The sequence below is a fragment of the Heterodontus francisci genome, chromosome 33, assembly GCF_036365525.1.
Source record: "Heterodontus francisci isolate sHetFra1 chromosome 33, sHetFra1.hap1, whole genome shotgun sequence".
Lineage (NCBI taxonomy): Eukaryota > Metazoa > Chordata > Chondrichthyes > Heterodontiformes > Heterodontidae > Heterodontus > Heterodontus francisci.
In genome coordinates, this window is record NC_090403.1 from 44124177 (window position 1) to 44141317 (window position 17141).

The following is a 17141-nucleotide window of genomic DNA, read 5'->3' on the forward strand; positions in this document are numbered from 1 at the left end:
TCTTACCTGCACCTCTGTCACGTCGGAAAGATCAGTACTCTGGAACATTGAGCTGCCCATCCCTCAAACACGTTTCCGTAATAGCTTTAATATCACAATCCCATGTTCCGATCCATCTTCTGAGTTAATCTGCTTTACCTGTAATACTTCTTGCATTAAAGTAAATGCAGTTTAGCCTTCCAGACCTTCCACGCTCCCTGTCCTGCCCCTGCCCGGCCTGCCTACTGGACTTGCTTGCTTTAACCTCAAGACTGGTTTAAACCCTCCCAAGTAGTGCTAGCAAACCTCCCCGCAAGCATATTGGTCCCCCTCCAGTTTAGATGCAACCCATCCTTCTTGTGCAGGTCACCTCTGCACCAGAAGAGATCCCAATGATCCAAATAGCTGAAGCTCTCCTGCCTACACCAGCTCTTCAGCCACGTATTCATTTGCCTAATCCTCCTATTCCTACCCTCACTAGCACGTGGTACAGGGAGTAATCCTGAGATTACAACCCTAGAGGTCCTGCTTTTTAACCTTCTGCCTAACTCCCTATTTTCACTTGGCAGGACCTCATCTCTTTTCCTGCCTATGTCGTTGGTACCAATACGGACCACGACCTCTGGCTGCTCACCCTCCCCTTTCAGAATGTCCTGCAGCCGCTCCAAGCCATCCTTGACCCTAGCACCAGGGAGGCAACATACCATCCTGGAGTCTTGTTTGTGGCCACAGAAACGCCAATCTGCACCCCTTACGATAGAATCCCCTATCACTATAGCTCTTCCAACTCTTTTCCTCCCCTGCTGTGCAGCACAGCCCTCCGTGGTGCCACGAACTTGGCTGTTGCTGCTTTCCCCGGGAGGTCATCCCACCCCAACAGTATCCAAAGCGGTATATCTGTTTGAGAGGGGGATGGCCAAGGGGACTCCTGCACTACTTGCTTGCGCCTACTACTCCATCTGGTGGTCACCCATCTCTTTTCTGCCTGTGCAGCCATTACCTGCAGTGTGACCACCTCACTAAACGTGTTATCCACGACTTCCTCAGCATCGCGGATGCTCCACGGTGAATCCACCCGCAGCTCCAGCTCCGTAATGCGGGTAGCCAGTAGCTGCAGCTGGATACGCTTCGTGCACATTTGGTCATCAAGGACACTTGAAGTGTCCCTGATTTCCCACATAGCACAGGGGGAACATATCACGGGGCTGAGCTTTCCTGCCATGACTTGCCCTTAGGTTAATTAGTTACTCCCTTAATTAAAAAAATCCTAATTATACTAGGGACCTTGTTCTACCCACTCCAATCTAAAGTCCTTAAAAAAAAACACTTTAGTAGTACTCACCTTATCACCAGAGGTTTTATTTTCAACAAATAAAAACTTACCCCTTTTTTTTAAGATATTCTAACAGCTGCTACTCACCAACCAATCACCTTGCAGCTCTCCTGTGATGACACTGTTGGCTTTTTTTTCCAAAACTCAGACGTGCTGTCACTGCTCTTTTTAAACACCGCCGGTCTCACTCAGTCTCCCGATCAGTTTACAGAAAATTGAGTGGTGTTGATTAAATAACTCATTCATATCTCTAATCTGGAAATTAAAATTATAACCAGAAAGATATGTCTTGGGTTTAAAACTTTCCGAGTTTACCTTTTATTGCTGCATATTTCCTATTTTTCTGTATTCAGTATTAGAGTTTTATAATTTACATATTAGTTCATTATTCACACCTATAATGACATAGTCATATGTCAAAAGAGTTTATCATTGGTTGTGAAAAGGCTAAAGAAAAGGTAAATAATAAGGTTGGTTTCCCCTGTGGATGTGGATGGAGATAGGGAGAAGAGAGGAAATGTTCAGTTCCCACTTTACGCCTCAGCAGATGATTGAACATGGGTTTTCATAAAGGAGTCTGGAAATATACATTGCAAGGATTAGAGTACCAATATGTATGTATTAATACAAAAATGTATGCAGAGAGTAATTTTGTGTGGCCTTAAACTGGGATCTTTACCATGGTCTTCTCAAATATTTCCTTCAGGAAACAACATTTTTTTCAATGGAGTTTCCCAGTAATATAGTTCAATTTAAAAAAAAAATCTAAATGGTTAGGTCTGTTTTCAGAATCTTTGTTGGGAAATATATCACCAACCACGTACAAGATGGTCAGAATGCTAAGAATATTAAAGTTTATTAAAGTTGGATATCAGAATTTAAGGTGATATGCCACTACATTGTATGGAGCGTTATTGTTGTATCTGTACTTGCAATATTGGAGGTTATTGTATGTACTTTGTAAAAGTAAAAATATTAAAACAGCTGCTATACTGCTTAGAGTTGATAATCTTGCTGCTTACAGATTTGCCACAGCGTCATCTGATGCAACCTCAGCAAGCAGTACCTATATGGAACATGCAGCATCACCTGCCGTTTGTCCCCCACCACAGTATCCCCTCTATCCGCAAAAGTAAGCATTTTATCTCAGTTGTTAACTATTATGTTTTGGTAGCCTTTTAATGCTAACTTGTCTCTGAACAGAACAAGAGATATGCCTGTGAACAGACCTTTGCCCCCTATGATCCAGGTGGTGTATCCTTTTCTGCACACTGAACAAACCAAACTGCCCCTGAGGCTACCCCTTCCCTAGCACTCTACCCATGCCTTTCTCGCTCTTCTCTCCTATCATGCTAGCTATATTTATCTATGAGACCCGACCTGCTCTTTTTTTTTCATGGGATGTGGGCATCACTGACAAGGCCAACATTTGTTGCCCATCCCTAATTGCCCTTGAACTGAATGGTTTGAGAGGCCATTCCCCTATGTCAGCCACATTGCTGTGGGTCTGGAGTCACATGTAGGCCAGACCAGGTAAGGATGGCAGATTTCCTTCCCTAAAGGATTTGAATGAACCATATGGGTTTTTTATGACAATTGATAGTTTCATGGCATCATTACTGAGACTAGCTTTCAATTTCATATTTTTTTTTAATTAATTGAATTTATTAATAAATTGAATTTATTAATTGAATTTAAATTCCACCAGCTGCCATGGTGGGATTTGAACCCATGTCCTTGGCATTAGCCTAGGTCTCTGGATTACTAGTTCAGTGACATTACCACTGCGCCACTATCTCACCCATTCATGACTCCATTCCCACTAAACTGTTGACCACTTATTCCATCTCCCTCTCCGGCCACCATCTCTGGCTGAATCAGAGTGTTTGCAACCTTGGTGTCCTATTTTTGACCCAGGAGCAAGCCCATATTCTGTCCTTTCACAGACCACCTAGTTCCACCGCAATAATATTATCTTTCTCTACCCTGACTCAACTTATCTGAAAACCTCATCCATGCCTTCAGCAATATGGTTTCTAAAGCTTCTCTTCACTTCTCTCTCCTTTTAAGACCCTCTACCGAAAATCCTACCTCTCTAACGAAGCTTTTACTCCCCGTTCTGATAGATTTTTTGGCTCAGTCCGTTTTTGTCTGATTAATCTCCTGTGAAGCACCTTGGGACATTTCCCTACATTTAAAACATGCTGTATAAATGTATGTTGTTGTTGTTGTTGTTGACATCTTTGATATTGGATGCACAAAGCAACAAAACAGTCTATTCCTTTTGACAGATTCTGTTTGCAAAGATGCATTCAGAAAGTACAATGAAACGTTATTTTGTTTTACAGTAACACATGTCTTATTATCCTGCTGATGAATTGAATCCACTTTTTATAAGACTTCGTGATTTTCTTTTGTTTAGCCCAGACAGTATGCTTGATCCTGATGGTGATTTTGACCTAGATGATACGATGGATGTTGCCAGACATGTGGAGGAACTTCTGCGCAGACCAATGGATAATCAGTGGCTTCCTCATCAACCAACATGATTGACCATCCCCACCTCATAGAAATAATTGTTTCTTATGGTTTCATTCCATAAGTTGCTTCATTTCCAAAACATTCATAATGTGAAATGTTAATATTGCTTGTGAATCTAATATTTTTGTGCATGTTGAGGCAACGCAAATGTTTTTAAATGTCTTGTTTGCTTGGAAGAAGGCTGCAGTTTTGGAGACTGTGGATTATAGTTTTCTGTTGTACAAAATGCAAGTTGCTATTTGCATGGTTTTTATTTACCCTTTGAGTTTTAGTTGTTCCTTTTTTGGTCGATAATCCAGTACAGTTTTAATTTGTATTTTAATCTGTTCTGTTTCGCAAGTCAATACCCAATTAAAACCCAACTTAAATCACTGCCCTTAGCAAGAAGCCAGTCAGAGCTACTTAAATTATGTGTGGCTTCTAATTTTTTTAATCATTTGCTAAGATAGTTCTTTATGTATTTTGGAAATTATTGTTCAGTTTTTGATTGGCAACTTCAATTGAACATTGGGTCATAAATTGGCACAGAAGGGCCACACTAACAATGATTTTGCTCTTTAAAAAAATTTAGACCCATCATGAAGTATTAGTGATATGTTCATGAAGAGACATTTAGAAGGGAGAGTTTATGATGTATATTTTTGTACCCGGAACCATTTTGTTTATGCTTGCATTGGGTGTTCCCATGATCACTCTGAATTGAAAAGGTTTTTAAAAAAAGAAAATCACACATTTGGCCTTTATTTCACTCATCAGGACAGTTTTAGGAGGAAGCTCTTGTTACATAGTTTAGGTCATGTTGTTTGTATAAAAAGTGCATGAGTTGGGGATGGCATAGCAGTTAAAATTTGCACTGAACAAAATCAAGGCGTTTATAAGATGACTAGTTTGTGTTGTATCAACATGTGCAAAACTGCCTAGTTGCCTGAATTCAGTCATACAAACTAGTTACCTTATGACTGTAACTTCGGAATTGTCAAGAAAAAAAATTATGGGTATCAGAAGAGAGAAGCTGTACAATAGCTGCTTCTTAAGTCATGGAAAAGCAATATTCCACATACAGGGCTACTTAGATGAAAGTATCTCGGGTTACTTTGGATGTCTCTATGGCCGTATGGAAGACTTTTTTTTTGTCTCTAGTGTCATGTTTAGCCAATATCTTGATCTCTTCCTTGTGACAGAGATATGTGTGAAAAGGATTTAATGCATTCTAGTCTACAGTGGATAGTAATCACATTGAGGAAAAATAGCCAGGCTAATCTCTCAGATGCCTTAATAAGCTCTAATGAAGGTCAATTGGTGCAGTCGAGGGTAGTATTAGAAACTTATGTGTGTGTTGTTGGGTGTGACTCTGCCTATACTTGATCCTAGCAGTACTGGGACATTGGTTGAACAAAAAGTATTCCTTGTTGCAGCAGAAGCCTTTCAATGGGACCACTCCTCTAATAAATTAATAAAGGGAATTTTTTAATCATTTGTTTTTAGCAACCACTATACAATGTACAGGAAATGAAATGGTATTTGTTCTCTTAAAGGGGTGCCCACTCTGCTATAATTCCTTGTTCAGGAATGTCATGTTCAGCCTAATAACCACAAACGAAAAGGGGAGGACGGAAGCAATGCAGATGTTTACATTTTAAATTATCCGATGTACTTTCCCATAAAAAAAATCAAGTATTCTAACAGCTTGTGCCCATTGCTTCTTTGTTTTTTTTGTTAATACGCCCAGGCCTACTGAGATGTAACATTTTACTTTACAGTTACAGAATATTTGGCTATCTTTAATGTAGAGTAAACTAACAAAAGACCAGTGTATTGCTACTGCCAAACAATTTTTGCTAGTTCTGATACAATGTAGATCTGTACAAGAGAAAAAATTGTTTCTTCTGGACTCCTGCATGTCAGACATTTGCCTCTTTGCAGTGCAAACAGGAGAAGATGGATTTCTATCCTTCTAAATTCTGGTAGGAATGCTCCCAGTATCGGGCTTTCCTTCATACACCACTTCTTCATATTGTATCTCCCCATTCATCTGTTATATTGATCTCTCTTTCTCATTGACAGCAAAGTTCTCCCAAAAACTCTCATTCACCTGCCTTTAGGAATGACATTATGATGAACTTAATTCCTGGTGCATCTCATGAGGCATGATCTGACTTGGATACAATCTTGTGCACTTTTCTGCAATGTTGGCCAGTATTAAAGAATATATGTTTTCCTTTTGTGTTAAATTGAATGGCACAGCCGTTTACGTACTTCAGGCTATGAATCTAATGTAGATAGGGATGTGGTACCTTCTCATTCAGGCTATAAGGGTACTATGTCAGCTTGCTTTGTCTTATTTCAGCTCTCTGGCATCAGTCCATATCTCTCAATTCAGTAGCGTCTTCAAAGAAGCCTTCAGAATTGCTAGTCTATGAAATAGACATGTCTGAAGTGCAGTACTACACTTCTGAAATTGGGATTCAGATATGTGGCTGGGATAGTTGGGGAGAGCTGTTACCCTGAATTTAATCTGTTCTACACCTGACCTGGGAATGCTTGATGGCAGTGGACATGCAAAAAAAATTGCAGCTCTCCTTCACTGGCATTTATCATCTTGAACAGAAGAAAATCCTACTTTTGTGCATGTATGACTACTACGCAGACTTGCATTGTGGTGTGCATGTTAGCAAGGAGAGACTTTCTTTAAGTGACACTTTTTTGAGAATCCCTCATTGGTCTAAATGCTATGGTGTCCAATCTTCAAAGAATTGTCTGATTTAACTGTTGTGGTTGTTTCTGTGACACAGCTTTCCCATTGCTGAGAGGGTGGATTTATGATGCAGTCAGATACAGAGTTGATGCTTGACTATTGTTGATGCCAAGGCACATGTATCATAATTTTGAACCATACAAATCAGGAACGTGTTTTTCTTGGTCATTCAGGCACCACTTGCAAATTGTTAGAACTTTTCCAATCTTGACTGGTTGTCCGCTCCAAGTTACGGACCACCCAGACTTGGAAATATATTGCTGTGCCTTCATTGTTGCTGAATCAAAAATGGAACTCCTCATCTATGAGTACTGTGCGAGTACCTTCACCACAGGAACTGCAGCAGTTCAAGCAAGTAGCTCACTGGCAACTAGGGATGGGCAATAAATGCTGGCCTTGCTGGTGATCCTAACATTCCATGAATGAAATTTTAAAAAATCATTTTTATCCTCCTGATCTCGTTAGGACTATACCCGCTTCCCCCACACGCATCACCCCCACAACACCAATCCATTAATGACTCCATTTCCACTATTTATAAAGGCCTAGGACCTGTGAGCTAGCTCAGTTCTTCATTTGGTACACTGCTCCCTCTCTCCCACCCCAGTAGTCTCAGTTGTATCTGGGTAAGATGATTGTTGTGCTCTTGAAAGAATGCCTTAGTTACATCTGACAAACAACATTTACCAAAAAGGCTGAGTAGAACCATTTAACCAGTAAATGTCCCTGAGGTCCACTTAGCTATAACTTCTATTACCAAAACAGACCTACTGAGAATGCTATCCTGAGTATTGAAACTAATATTTGATAAACATGTGAGAGGGATTGCTTTTTAAGGCAACTAAATGGAATATCTCATGTTTGCCAAACATTGCAGTTCAAATTTGGTCAAGAACCAGGGCAGTACTTGAAGCATGTCTGTCTAATAGAATAGAATCATAGAAAGTTTAAGGCACAGAAAGAGGGCACTTGGCCCATTGTGTCTGTGCCGGCAGAAAAACAATCCACCTATTCTAATCTCACCTTCCAGCATTTGGTCTGTAGCCCTGCAGATTACGGCACATGAGGTGCATATCCGGACTCCTTTTGAATGAGTTGAGGGTTTCTGCCTCAACCACCCTTTCAGGCAGTGAGTCCCAGACCCCCATCACCCTCTCGGTGAAAAAGTTTTTCCTCATCTCCCCTCTGATTTTTCTACCAATCTGTTTAAATCTGTGCCCCTTTGTCATTGACATCTCTGCTAAGGTGAATAGACCCTTCACCTCCACTCTATCCAGGCCCCTCAAAATGTTGTACATTTCAATCAGATCTCCCCTCAGCCTTCTCTCTCCCAAGGAGAACAACCCCAGTCTATCCAATCTTTCCTCATTGCTGCATTTTTCCAGCCCTGGCAACATCCTCGTAAATCTCCTCAGTATCCTCTCTAGTGCAATTACATTCTTTCTGTAATGAGGTGACCAAAACTGCACACAGTACTCAAATTGTGGCCTAACCAATAAGTTATGCAGTTCCAGCATAACCACCCTGCTCTTGTATTCTATACCTCGGCTAATAAAGGAAAGGATTCCATATACCGCCTTAACCACGTTATCGACTTGTCCTGCTACCTTTAGGGATCTGTGGACATTCACTCAAAGGTCCCTCATCATCTACATTTCTCAGTATTTTCCCATTAATCCTGTATTCCTTTGCCTTGTTTTACCTCCCCAAATGCATCACCTCACTCTTCAAGTTGAATTCAGTTTGCCGCTTTTTGTGCCCATCTGACCAGACCATCAATATCTTCCGGAACCCGCAGCTGTCCTCCTAGCCATCTACTGCACGGCAAATCTTTGTGTCGTCTGCACGCTTCTTGATCATGCCCCCTACATTTACGTCCAAATCGTTAATATATGCCACAAAAAGCACGGGACTCAGTACTGAGCCTTGCAGAATGCCACTGGAAACAGCCATCCAGTCGCTAAAACGCCTGTCAACAATTACCCTTTGTTTCCTGCCACTGAGCCAATTTTGTATCCACCTTGCTGCATTTCCCTGGATCCCATTGGATTTTATTTTTGTATCCAGTCTGCCATGTGGGACTTTGTCAAAAGCCTTGCTAAAATCCATGCAGACCACATCAACTTCACTACCCTCATGCATCTTCCTTGTTACCTCTTCAAAAAATTCGATCAAGTTGGTCAAACAAGATCTTCCCTTAACAAATCCATGCTGACTATCCTTGATTAACCTGTGCCTTTCTAAGTGACAGTTTATTCTGTCTCTAAGAATAGATTCCAATAATTTGCCCACTACTGAGGTTAGACTGACTGGCCTATAATTATTCGGTCCATCCTTCGCTCCCTTTTTAAACAGAAGTACAACGTTATCAGTTCTCCAATCCTCCGGCACCCCACCTGTATCCAGTGAGGGTTGGAAAATGATAGTCAGACCCTTTGCTATTTTCTCTTTTGTTTCTTTTAACAGGCTAGGGTACATTTCATCTGGCTCTGGTGATTTCTCAACTTTGAAGGATGCTAATCCCATTAATACTTCTCTCTCCCTATGTTTATCACAACCAATACTTCACACTCTTCCTCCTTAACTACAATATCTGCATTGTCCTCCCCTTTTGTGAAGACAGACACAAAGTATTGATTGAGAACCATACCAATATCTTCCACGCCTACACATTGGTTACCTTTTTGGTCTTTTATGTTTCGTCAAAAGATAGAGGCAATCCTCCTAGATTGATAGTTTTGTAAGGCTCTTATGGTGAATAAAGGGTAACAACAGCAACCCCTTGCATTTATGTCGTGCCCTGAACACAAAATGTTCCAAGGTGTTTTACAAGAGTGTTATGGAACAAAATTTGACACTGAGCCACAAAGGGCGATACTAGGCCAGATGGCCAAAAGTTTGGTCAAAGAGGTAGGTTTTAGGTAGCAAATTAAAACAGGAAAGAAAGGTGAAGCAATATGGGGAGGGAATTTTAGAGCCTAGCGCCGAGGCAACTGAAGGCACACCATGAGTGATGGAGTCATTAAAATCGGGAATGCTCAAAAGGCCAGAATTTGCGGAACGGAGATCTAAGGGAGGTTGTAGGACTGAAGGAGATTACAGAAATGGGGAGGGACAAGGCCATGAAGTGATTTGAAAACAAGGATAAAAATCTTGAAATCGAGGCTTTGCTTGACTGGGAGCCAGTGTAAATTAGCAAGTATGGGGGGGTGGTGGCCTTGGTGTGAATTTAGGACGTGGGTACCAGAGTTTGGAATGACCAAGTATGTGGGGGATAGAATGTGGGAGAACAGCCAATAATGCGCGATATAATCAAGGCTAGAGGTAACAAGTGTGAATGAGGGTTTCAGCAGCAGATAAGCTCTGAGGTAAGATCAAAGTCAGATGTTACGGTGGTGAAAATAGGTAGTTTTGGTGATGGTGCGAATGTGTGGTAGGAGGCCAATCTCCAAGTCAAATATAACACCAAGGGGTTACAAACAGTCTGGTTCAGTCGCAAGACAGTTCCCAAGGAGAGGGATGGAGTCAGCGATACCTAAATGACATTGTGTAATTACCTATCTATGGGGTCTTTGTCCATATTTTAGCACTCCTAATTTATCACAAACCCTCTTCACCATCTCCTTAAGCCTTGATGAGTTAGTCACTTTATGGTCAGTGAGCTTTGAAGGAAGTTGTTCTCAGTATAGAATAAGTCACAAAGAAAATCTGAGCTTGGGTGTGGAAGCAGGGGTCAGGTGAAGAGTGATCCTGATGCTAAGACAGAAAAGTGATCTCTCCAGAACCAGTAAGGACTGTGCAACTTAATGTGAATGTCATGCTAGGCCCCCACCTACCATTAATGAGGCACATTAATTTTGTCATGAGCATTGATTTTAAACTCTTGCTAGAGTGAGAAAATGACTTGTTAAACAGATCAGCCATGGCTGGAAAAGACAGTTGCATATTAACAGACGGTGCTTGTGTAGACAAAGGACCATTCCCTAACACATTCAACCCACAATGGATGTTGATCACCGGTCAGAGATGGGGTGGGGAAATGCATTCCAAAGCCTGCTGAGGTGATGCAATCCACTGCGGCCAGGAATGGTTGGACCAGCTGGTCACATGACTAACTGGCTGTTCCAAGGGTATTTTGAACTAGCCGCAGAGAGTTTGAACTGGAAGAAGAAAGATTGTTTGCTTTTGGATTGAGACGATCTCTCCTGTCTGCTCCCATCTCTTTCTCACAAGCCTCTGAAGACACATGAACCCCAAGAGAGAAAAGTCTCCAACAGCGAACAACATTTAAGAAGAATACTGGGCCCCAACGAAAAGTAGGATCTACCTACAATCAAGGACTCTACAGTGAGCTCGAAGAACCCTAACAAAAGCTCTTCAGATATTGCCTCAAACTTTTCCACTTTATTTTTCTTATGCTCTTTTCTGTCTCTTTGCATGTGTATCGCGTATGCATGCTAACATGGGCGCGTCATGTATCCGTAGGCGTCAACGGAATTAGAGTTTTTCAAGTTTAATAAATTTCAACTTTTCTTCTTTAAACCTAAGAAAACCTGTTTGTGCTGGTTTCTTTGTCGTATAATTGGAAAGTGGTGAACGAGGATTCACCAAGGGGCAGCCAAAAACACGGTGTTTTAAAAATTAAACCCTGTTACGTTAATACCAGGTGAAGGCTGAGAGGGAACCCTAGACCCTTTCTCACCTGGTCGGAACAGAAATTTGGGGGCTCATCCGGGATTTTACCCACAGACAAATGAGAGAAATTGGAAGTGGGAAGCCATATTGTTCCTAATCAAAAAAGAGCAAGATTTCATTACAGGTTTTCTTGTGGTTCTGTGTGCTTGAATACTAACATGTCTGTGACTGAAGCTAGTAGCTCCCCAAAGCCAGGGTGAAGTAACTTGGGATAAGTTAAAAGCACTGTCTATGGAAGAGTTGAGGAAATTGCTGAGCAGTATGCGATCACTGTACGTGGCAAGGCTAAGAAGTCTGAACTCCTAAGGCTAGTGGCCAACCATTTTTCCCTTGAATCTGCAGAAGCAGGTTTAGAAGTAGACCCCGACACGGTATTGCTAACAAAACTACAATTGGAACAGAGGAAACTTGAATTAGAGGAAAGAGAGAGACAGGAGAGGGACAAAGAAAGAGCCTTCCAGAAGGAACGTTAATCAAACGTATCTGGAGTTTGAAAGAAGTAAGCAGCTGGCTTTTGACCAGTGGCCGAGTGCTCTTGCTCAGCTATGAGAATCTCAGGAAAGTAATTCTGTTAGAGGAATTTAAACACTCTCTCCCACTCTTAATAAAGACCCATGTAGAGGAGCAGCGGGTTCAGAGAGCCTGGCAAGTGGCCGTTCTGGCCAATGAGTTTGTTTTAATTTATAAGTCGGTGGTTTCCCAGGGGAGAACCTTTCTTACTCACCCCCACAAATCCAAAAAGGACAAAGGGTGGGAAGGTGATAGGAGCCCAAGCAGTCCTGGGAGAGAAAGAAAAGCAGGAGACACAGGGGGCTCTCCTCCAGCCAAAAAGGAAGGTGCTGTGAGCAAGAGTGAGACCCGGAGACCTGTGTGCTTCTATTGTAATAAAGCAGGGCATTTAAAAGCTGACTGCTGGAAACTAAAGGGAAATCCTGTAGGGTTAATTAGGGCACACCTGCTCAGTGATAAGTGAACCTGATGGAAAGCACAGCAGAACAAGCTGTGGCTTTAACTGCAGTAAGAGTGAGACCCAGGAAGCTTACGGCTGCAAGTGCAGGAAAATTTCATAGGATTCCTGAAGGTTATCAGGGTTTTGTGTCTGAAGGAAAAGTAACCCCATACCCCTTGAGTGGGGCAAGCAAGCCCATAGTAATTCTCAGGGACACAGGGGCCACTAGATCCCTTTTACTGGGAAACGGCCTGGCCTTTTCCCCCTAAGAGTGCTGTGTACATGTGAATGGTATTGGAGGGTGGTGTATGCCTGTACCTGTACACCGGGTGCACCTAAAGTGTGACCTAGTTTCGGCACCGGTGACCATAGGGATTGTGTCTAGTTTGCCTGTGGACAGGGTTGATCTGCTTCTAGGTAATGATCTGGAAGGGATGAAGGTGGTAGACACACCCCCAGTAGTGAAAGACCAACCGCAGGAGACAGACCCCTGCAGTTTCCCTGAATGTGTAGTGGATCAGGCCATGATCAAGCCAGCTCCCCCATAGGAGACTGAATTATCATTGCAGACAGATGACCAAGTCTGTCTGAGATTTTCTTTGGAAAGTTAGGAGACCAGGGGAATGAATTGAATGGATTTTCCCTAGGTGGTGAGGCTCAGTGAGCTGACCCAGTATGGTGAGAGCACAGGCTGCGAAGTCTGAAAGTGAAGCAGAGGGAGTCCCTGATTAAAGAATGAGGTACTAATGAGGAAATCGAGTTCTCCTCACAGACCTGAGAGCAAGGAGTGGTTACTGGTTCACCAGTTAGTGTTACCACAGAGGTACCGGAGAGAAATATTAAGAAGAGCCCACGAGACTTCAGTGGCTGTACATGCTGGTATACAAAAGACCAAAGCCTGCATAAGATGGCAGTTTGGCTGGCCAAACCTCCACAAAGATGTGGTGGAGTACTGTAGGAGTTGCCACATGCGCCAGGTTTAGGGGAAACCCCAACTTAGTGAAACCTACACCCCCTAAGTCCTGTACCGATGTTAGGAGGTCGAAGTTAGGAGCAGAGGGCTGGTGAACTGTAAGGGACCCCCGCCGAGAACAAAAGGGACAGGCAGGCACAAGGCTGGCAAAAGTTTAGAAAGGAAAGGGGAAATGTTACCAAGAGGGCAGGTTAAAAGAAATCCTGGATGAAAACCCTTACTGTCCAGTCAGCCAACCCCAAAAAAGGTGAAAAGTTAGACCCCACAACCCACTACGTAAATACAGACACTAGAAGCACTCCACCAGAGTTTCCAACAGCCTTTACAGGAACCTGCAGAGACAAAGAACGACCTCTAAGGGGGGGTTAGAGAAACTGAGGGTGATGCCTCACCTGGTTGAAGTGCCACAGGGGAGTGCAGTAGAGTCTGCACAAATACCTGCAGGCAGAAGTGTCCTCTGAAACAAAGGGGAGATTAGCAAAGAATCCTCCCCCACAGTCACAAAAAAAGCAAAACACCCATCCCCTGAAGTCAAAAGCCTTTGCATGATTCAGCAAAGCACAGATTGTGCATTCAGGATAGACTCCAACCCCTCCCCCACTACTGACTCTCCTGGGGGGGAAAAATTCCAGGTTGGGGCTAATTAAATGTAACCCCCATTCCCCCCCCCCCCCATTTCAACAGGAACAAAGACCCTAGGCAGCCATGGAAGTAGGCAAATGGAAGAGAAACTTCCCTAAAAAAAGAACCACATGTTTATTGGGATGCTTAAAAAGGGGCGATTTCAATAAGTTTTAGGATTTGTGAATGAATGAGAGAAATGCATGGTTTTTTTCTGTATCATGTTTTCTCTCGACCCTTTTAATGAAATGTGCTTTTCTCAAATCGCGTTTAATTCTTTTGGGTGTGGAGGTGTCATGCTAGGCCCCCACCTCCCAAGAATGAGGCACATGAACTTTGTCCTGGACATTAATTTTAAACTCTTGCTGGAGATGGGAAATGACTTGTTAAACTGATCAACCGTGGCTGGAAAAGACATTTGCGTATTAACAGACGTTGCTTGTGTAGACAAAGGAGCATTCCCTGACACATTCAACCCCCAGTGGATGTTGATCACAGGACAGTGAAGGGGTGGGGAAGTTCATTCCAGGGCCTGCTACGGTGATACAATTCGCAGGGGCCAGGACTGGTTAGACCAGCTGGTAACATGAATAACTGGCTGTTCCAGGGGTCTTTTGAACTAGCCACAGAGAATTTGAACTGAAAAAAGAAAGACTGTTTGCTCCTGGACTGAGAAGATCTCTCCTGTCTGCTCCCATCTCTTTCTACAAGCCTCTGAATCCACTGAAGACACATGAACCCCAAGAGAGAAAAGTCTCCTACAGCAAACAAGGTTGAAGAAGAATACTGGGCCCCAACAAAAAGTAAGATCTATACCTACAGTGAATTCGAAGAACCATAACAAAAACTCCAGATATTGCCTCAAACTTTTCCACTTTAGTTTTCTTCTCTTTTTTTGTCTCTATTTGCATGTGTGTATTGCGTATGCATGCTAGTGTGGGTGTGTCGTGTATCTATAGGCGTCAACCGAATTAGAGTTTACGTTCAAGTTTAATAAATTTCAACTTTTCTTTAAACCTAAGAAAACCCATTTGTGCTGGTTTCTTTGCCTTATAATTGGAAAGCGGTGAACAAGGATTCACCAAGGGAGAGCTAAAAACAGTGTTTTAAAAGTTAAACCCAGTTACGGTAAGACCAGGTGAAGGCTGATAGGGAACACTAGACCCATTTCTCACCTGGTCATAACATGAATAAGAGATGCTATAAATTTGAAAAATGACTAAGACTCCACAAGGTAATCTTATAGCCTTATTGTTCATGATGTGGGGAGTGAAAAATAAGCTAAAGTTCCTAATCAGTATCCAACAATCCCTGATGGAAAGCTATATAGGTATAGGTTGAGAACACAATGGGTTTGACTGTGACTTTGGGCAACTAGTTCTAATCTGTCATGAAGCAAGTCTTCCATTGATAGTTCATGAAACATGTAGAAACTAACCTGACCTAGAAGATTAGCTATTAAGATAAAGATCCCAAATACTGGCAGGATGGTTCTTACCGTGTGAAGAATGATTCAAGTTGTGTTTGCTTGCACAGGTATTTGTGCCAACTGAATGTTTGTGGAGGACACCTAATAAGTAGATTATGAAGCTCAGTTCAACGTTCATACTTTCAATTTTCTTTATTCTCACTGCCCTTTACTTTAGAGAACCTGAAACCAACTGGTCAAAAGTAAACAAAATACAGTAACTAGTGCAAGGTTGTATTCAGTGTGAGGACATAGATCAATGCATCCTTGTGTGAATTTAAAGTGACACGTGTTCTGCACATTTCATTTGGGCTTGCTGTTGTGAAAGTAATTCAGTGTGTGAAGGATCCCTGCATATGAAGAAAGAAGACAACTACCCCTTCAAAGTACTTTCAATCTGCTCCACTTATTTCTCACCCAGAGTGATGATAATGTTTGGGAGAAAAAGGAACAATTTACAGTCTCTATTTGATTTTACTAATATCAGTAAAAGCAATATTTTTAATGGGACACGTAAGTTATGCTGTATTTGTTCTTCATTGTGCTTATGCTGTGTACATCATAAAACAATACAGAATTAACGGCAATTTTATGGTTCATCATCACTAAGTCCATAACGCCATCACTTCGGCGATTCATTTTTACAGTGCTTTCATCAATTTTGTTACAAAAAATTATTGTAATAACAAATAAACGTTTACAATCCTGAAGTTCATTTAAATTGGATAGAATGTATGTCTGTTAATAAGCTTTATCAGTAAATTGATTTATTTTTTAACTACCTCTTTGTTGTCTCAACGCTTCTCTTGACACACCTGGTTAACTAGGCTAGAGGCAGAGCAAACTGAACAACAGAAACTTGCATCCACATACCATTTTATTAATATGGGGATATGTTGGGTAGGCAACTCTGGTTGGACATGTTCCTGTAGGTGTGATCACATGACCTCTTGCCTCCAACCACTCTGCCCCCACGCTCCTCCTACCAGTCACCCAACACATCCTTACTCGCAGAACACTGCCTTCCCACACCAATTGGAAAGCAAATTGATTCTGTTATCCAATTGGATGATTTCTGACTCAATCAAACAGCCTTTTTCCCTCCATATCAAATATTTTCTAACCATTAAAATCATTCCAAGATTTTTCTTTTTAAAAGAACATTTATTTTTCAAGCCCCATGATTTTTCTTCAGGGTTGCTTGCAGCAGTGTCCTGGAGATTAGTCTTCAATTCCTGTAAAATCTTGGTCAATCCCAAAGGGTTATTTCACGCAAAGGTTTACGACAAAATAAAATACATTCCAATAAGCAATCATTGAAGCCATGCCAATGGTGATATTTTAAGTCTTAGCAATATAAAGAAAGTATTTGAGGCATATTGGGTTCGAATACAAAATAGGGATTGAACTTCAAATTTTTATGCTTATGCGGTCATTCAAATGTCTCACTATTTCACGTGCATTTGACCACTTTGAAATATCATGATGTTGTGAACAGCAAGATCTCACTGACACCACTGAGATGAGCAACCAGTTTTGGTCGATGAGGAAGAAATGTTGGCCTGTTGAACAGGCAGGAGTGATCTCAGTTAAATGACTCCTCCAACAGTATTGATATTGGAAAGTCAACCTTGATTATGTACTCAATCTTGGAGACAGACTTCAGCCCAAAACCTTCTGACTTAGTCAAGGGAAGTAACAGCTAAGCAAAGCCAGTCAGTTTGCTTAGAAACAAGATATTTGTTATAAATGCTGTACTACTTAAGTTGTTGAATATGGGAATTTTTCCCCCCAAAATATACTTAATTCATAAAATTCTGTAAAAAA

General features: G+C 41.8%; 1 protein-coding gene across 6 annotated transcripts in view; it reads left to right on the plus strand.

Annotated features, from left to right (window-relative positions):
• Positions 1–16095, plus strand: part of LOC137348151 (signal transducer and activator of transcription 5B-like) — a 218858-nt gene extending 202763 nt beyond the window's left edge. For all 6 annotated transcript variants that reach the window (XM_068013415.1, XM_068013417.1, XM_068013416.1 and 3 more), the window contains 2 exons: positions 2337–2444; positions 3735–16095. In XM_068013415.1, coding sequence (XP_067869516.1) covers positions 2337–2444; positions 3735–3861 — 235 coding nt within the window. In that variant the 3' untranslated portion in view covers positions 3862–16095. The remainder of the gene's footprint in view (positions 1–2336; positions 2445–3734) is intronic.
• Positions 16096–17141: the final 1046 nt, after the last annotated feature.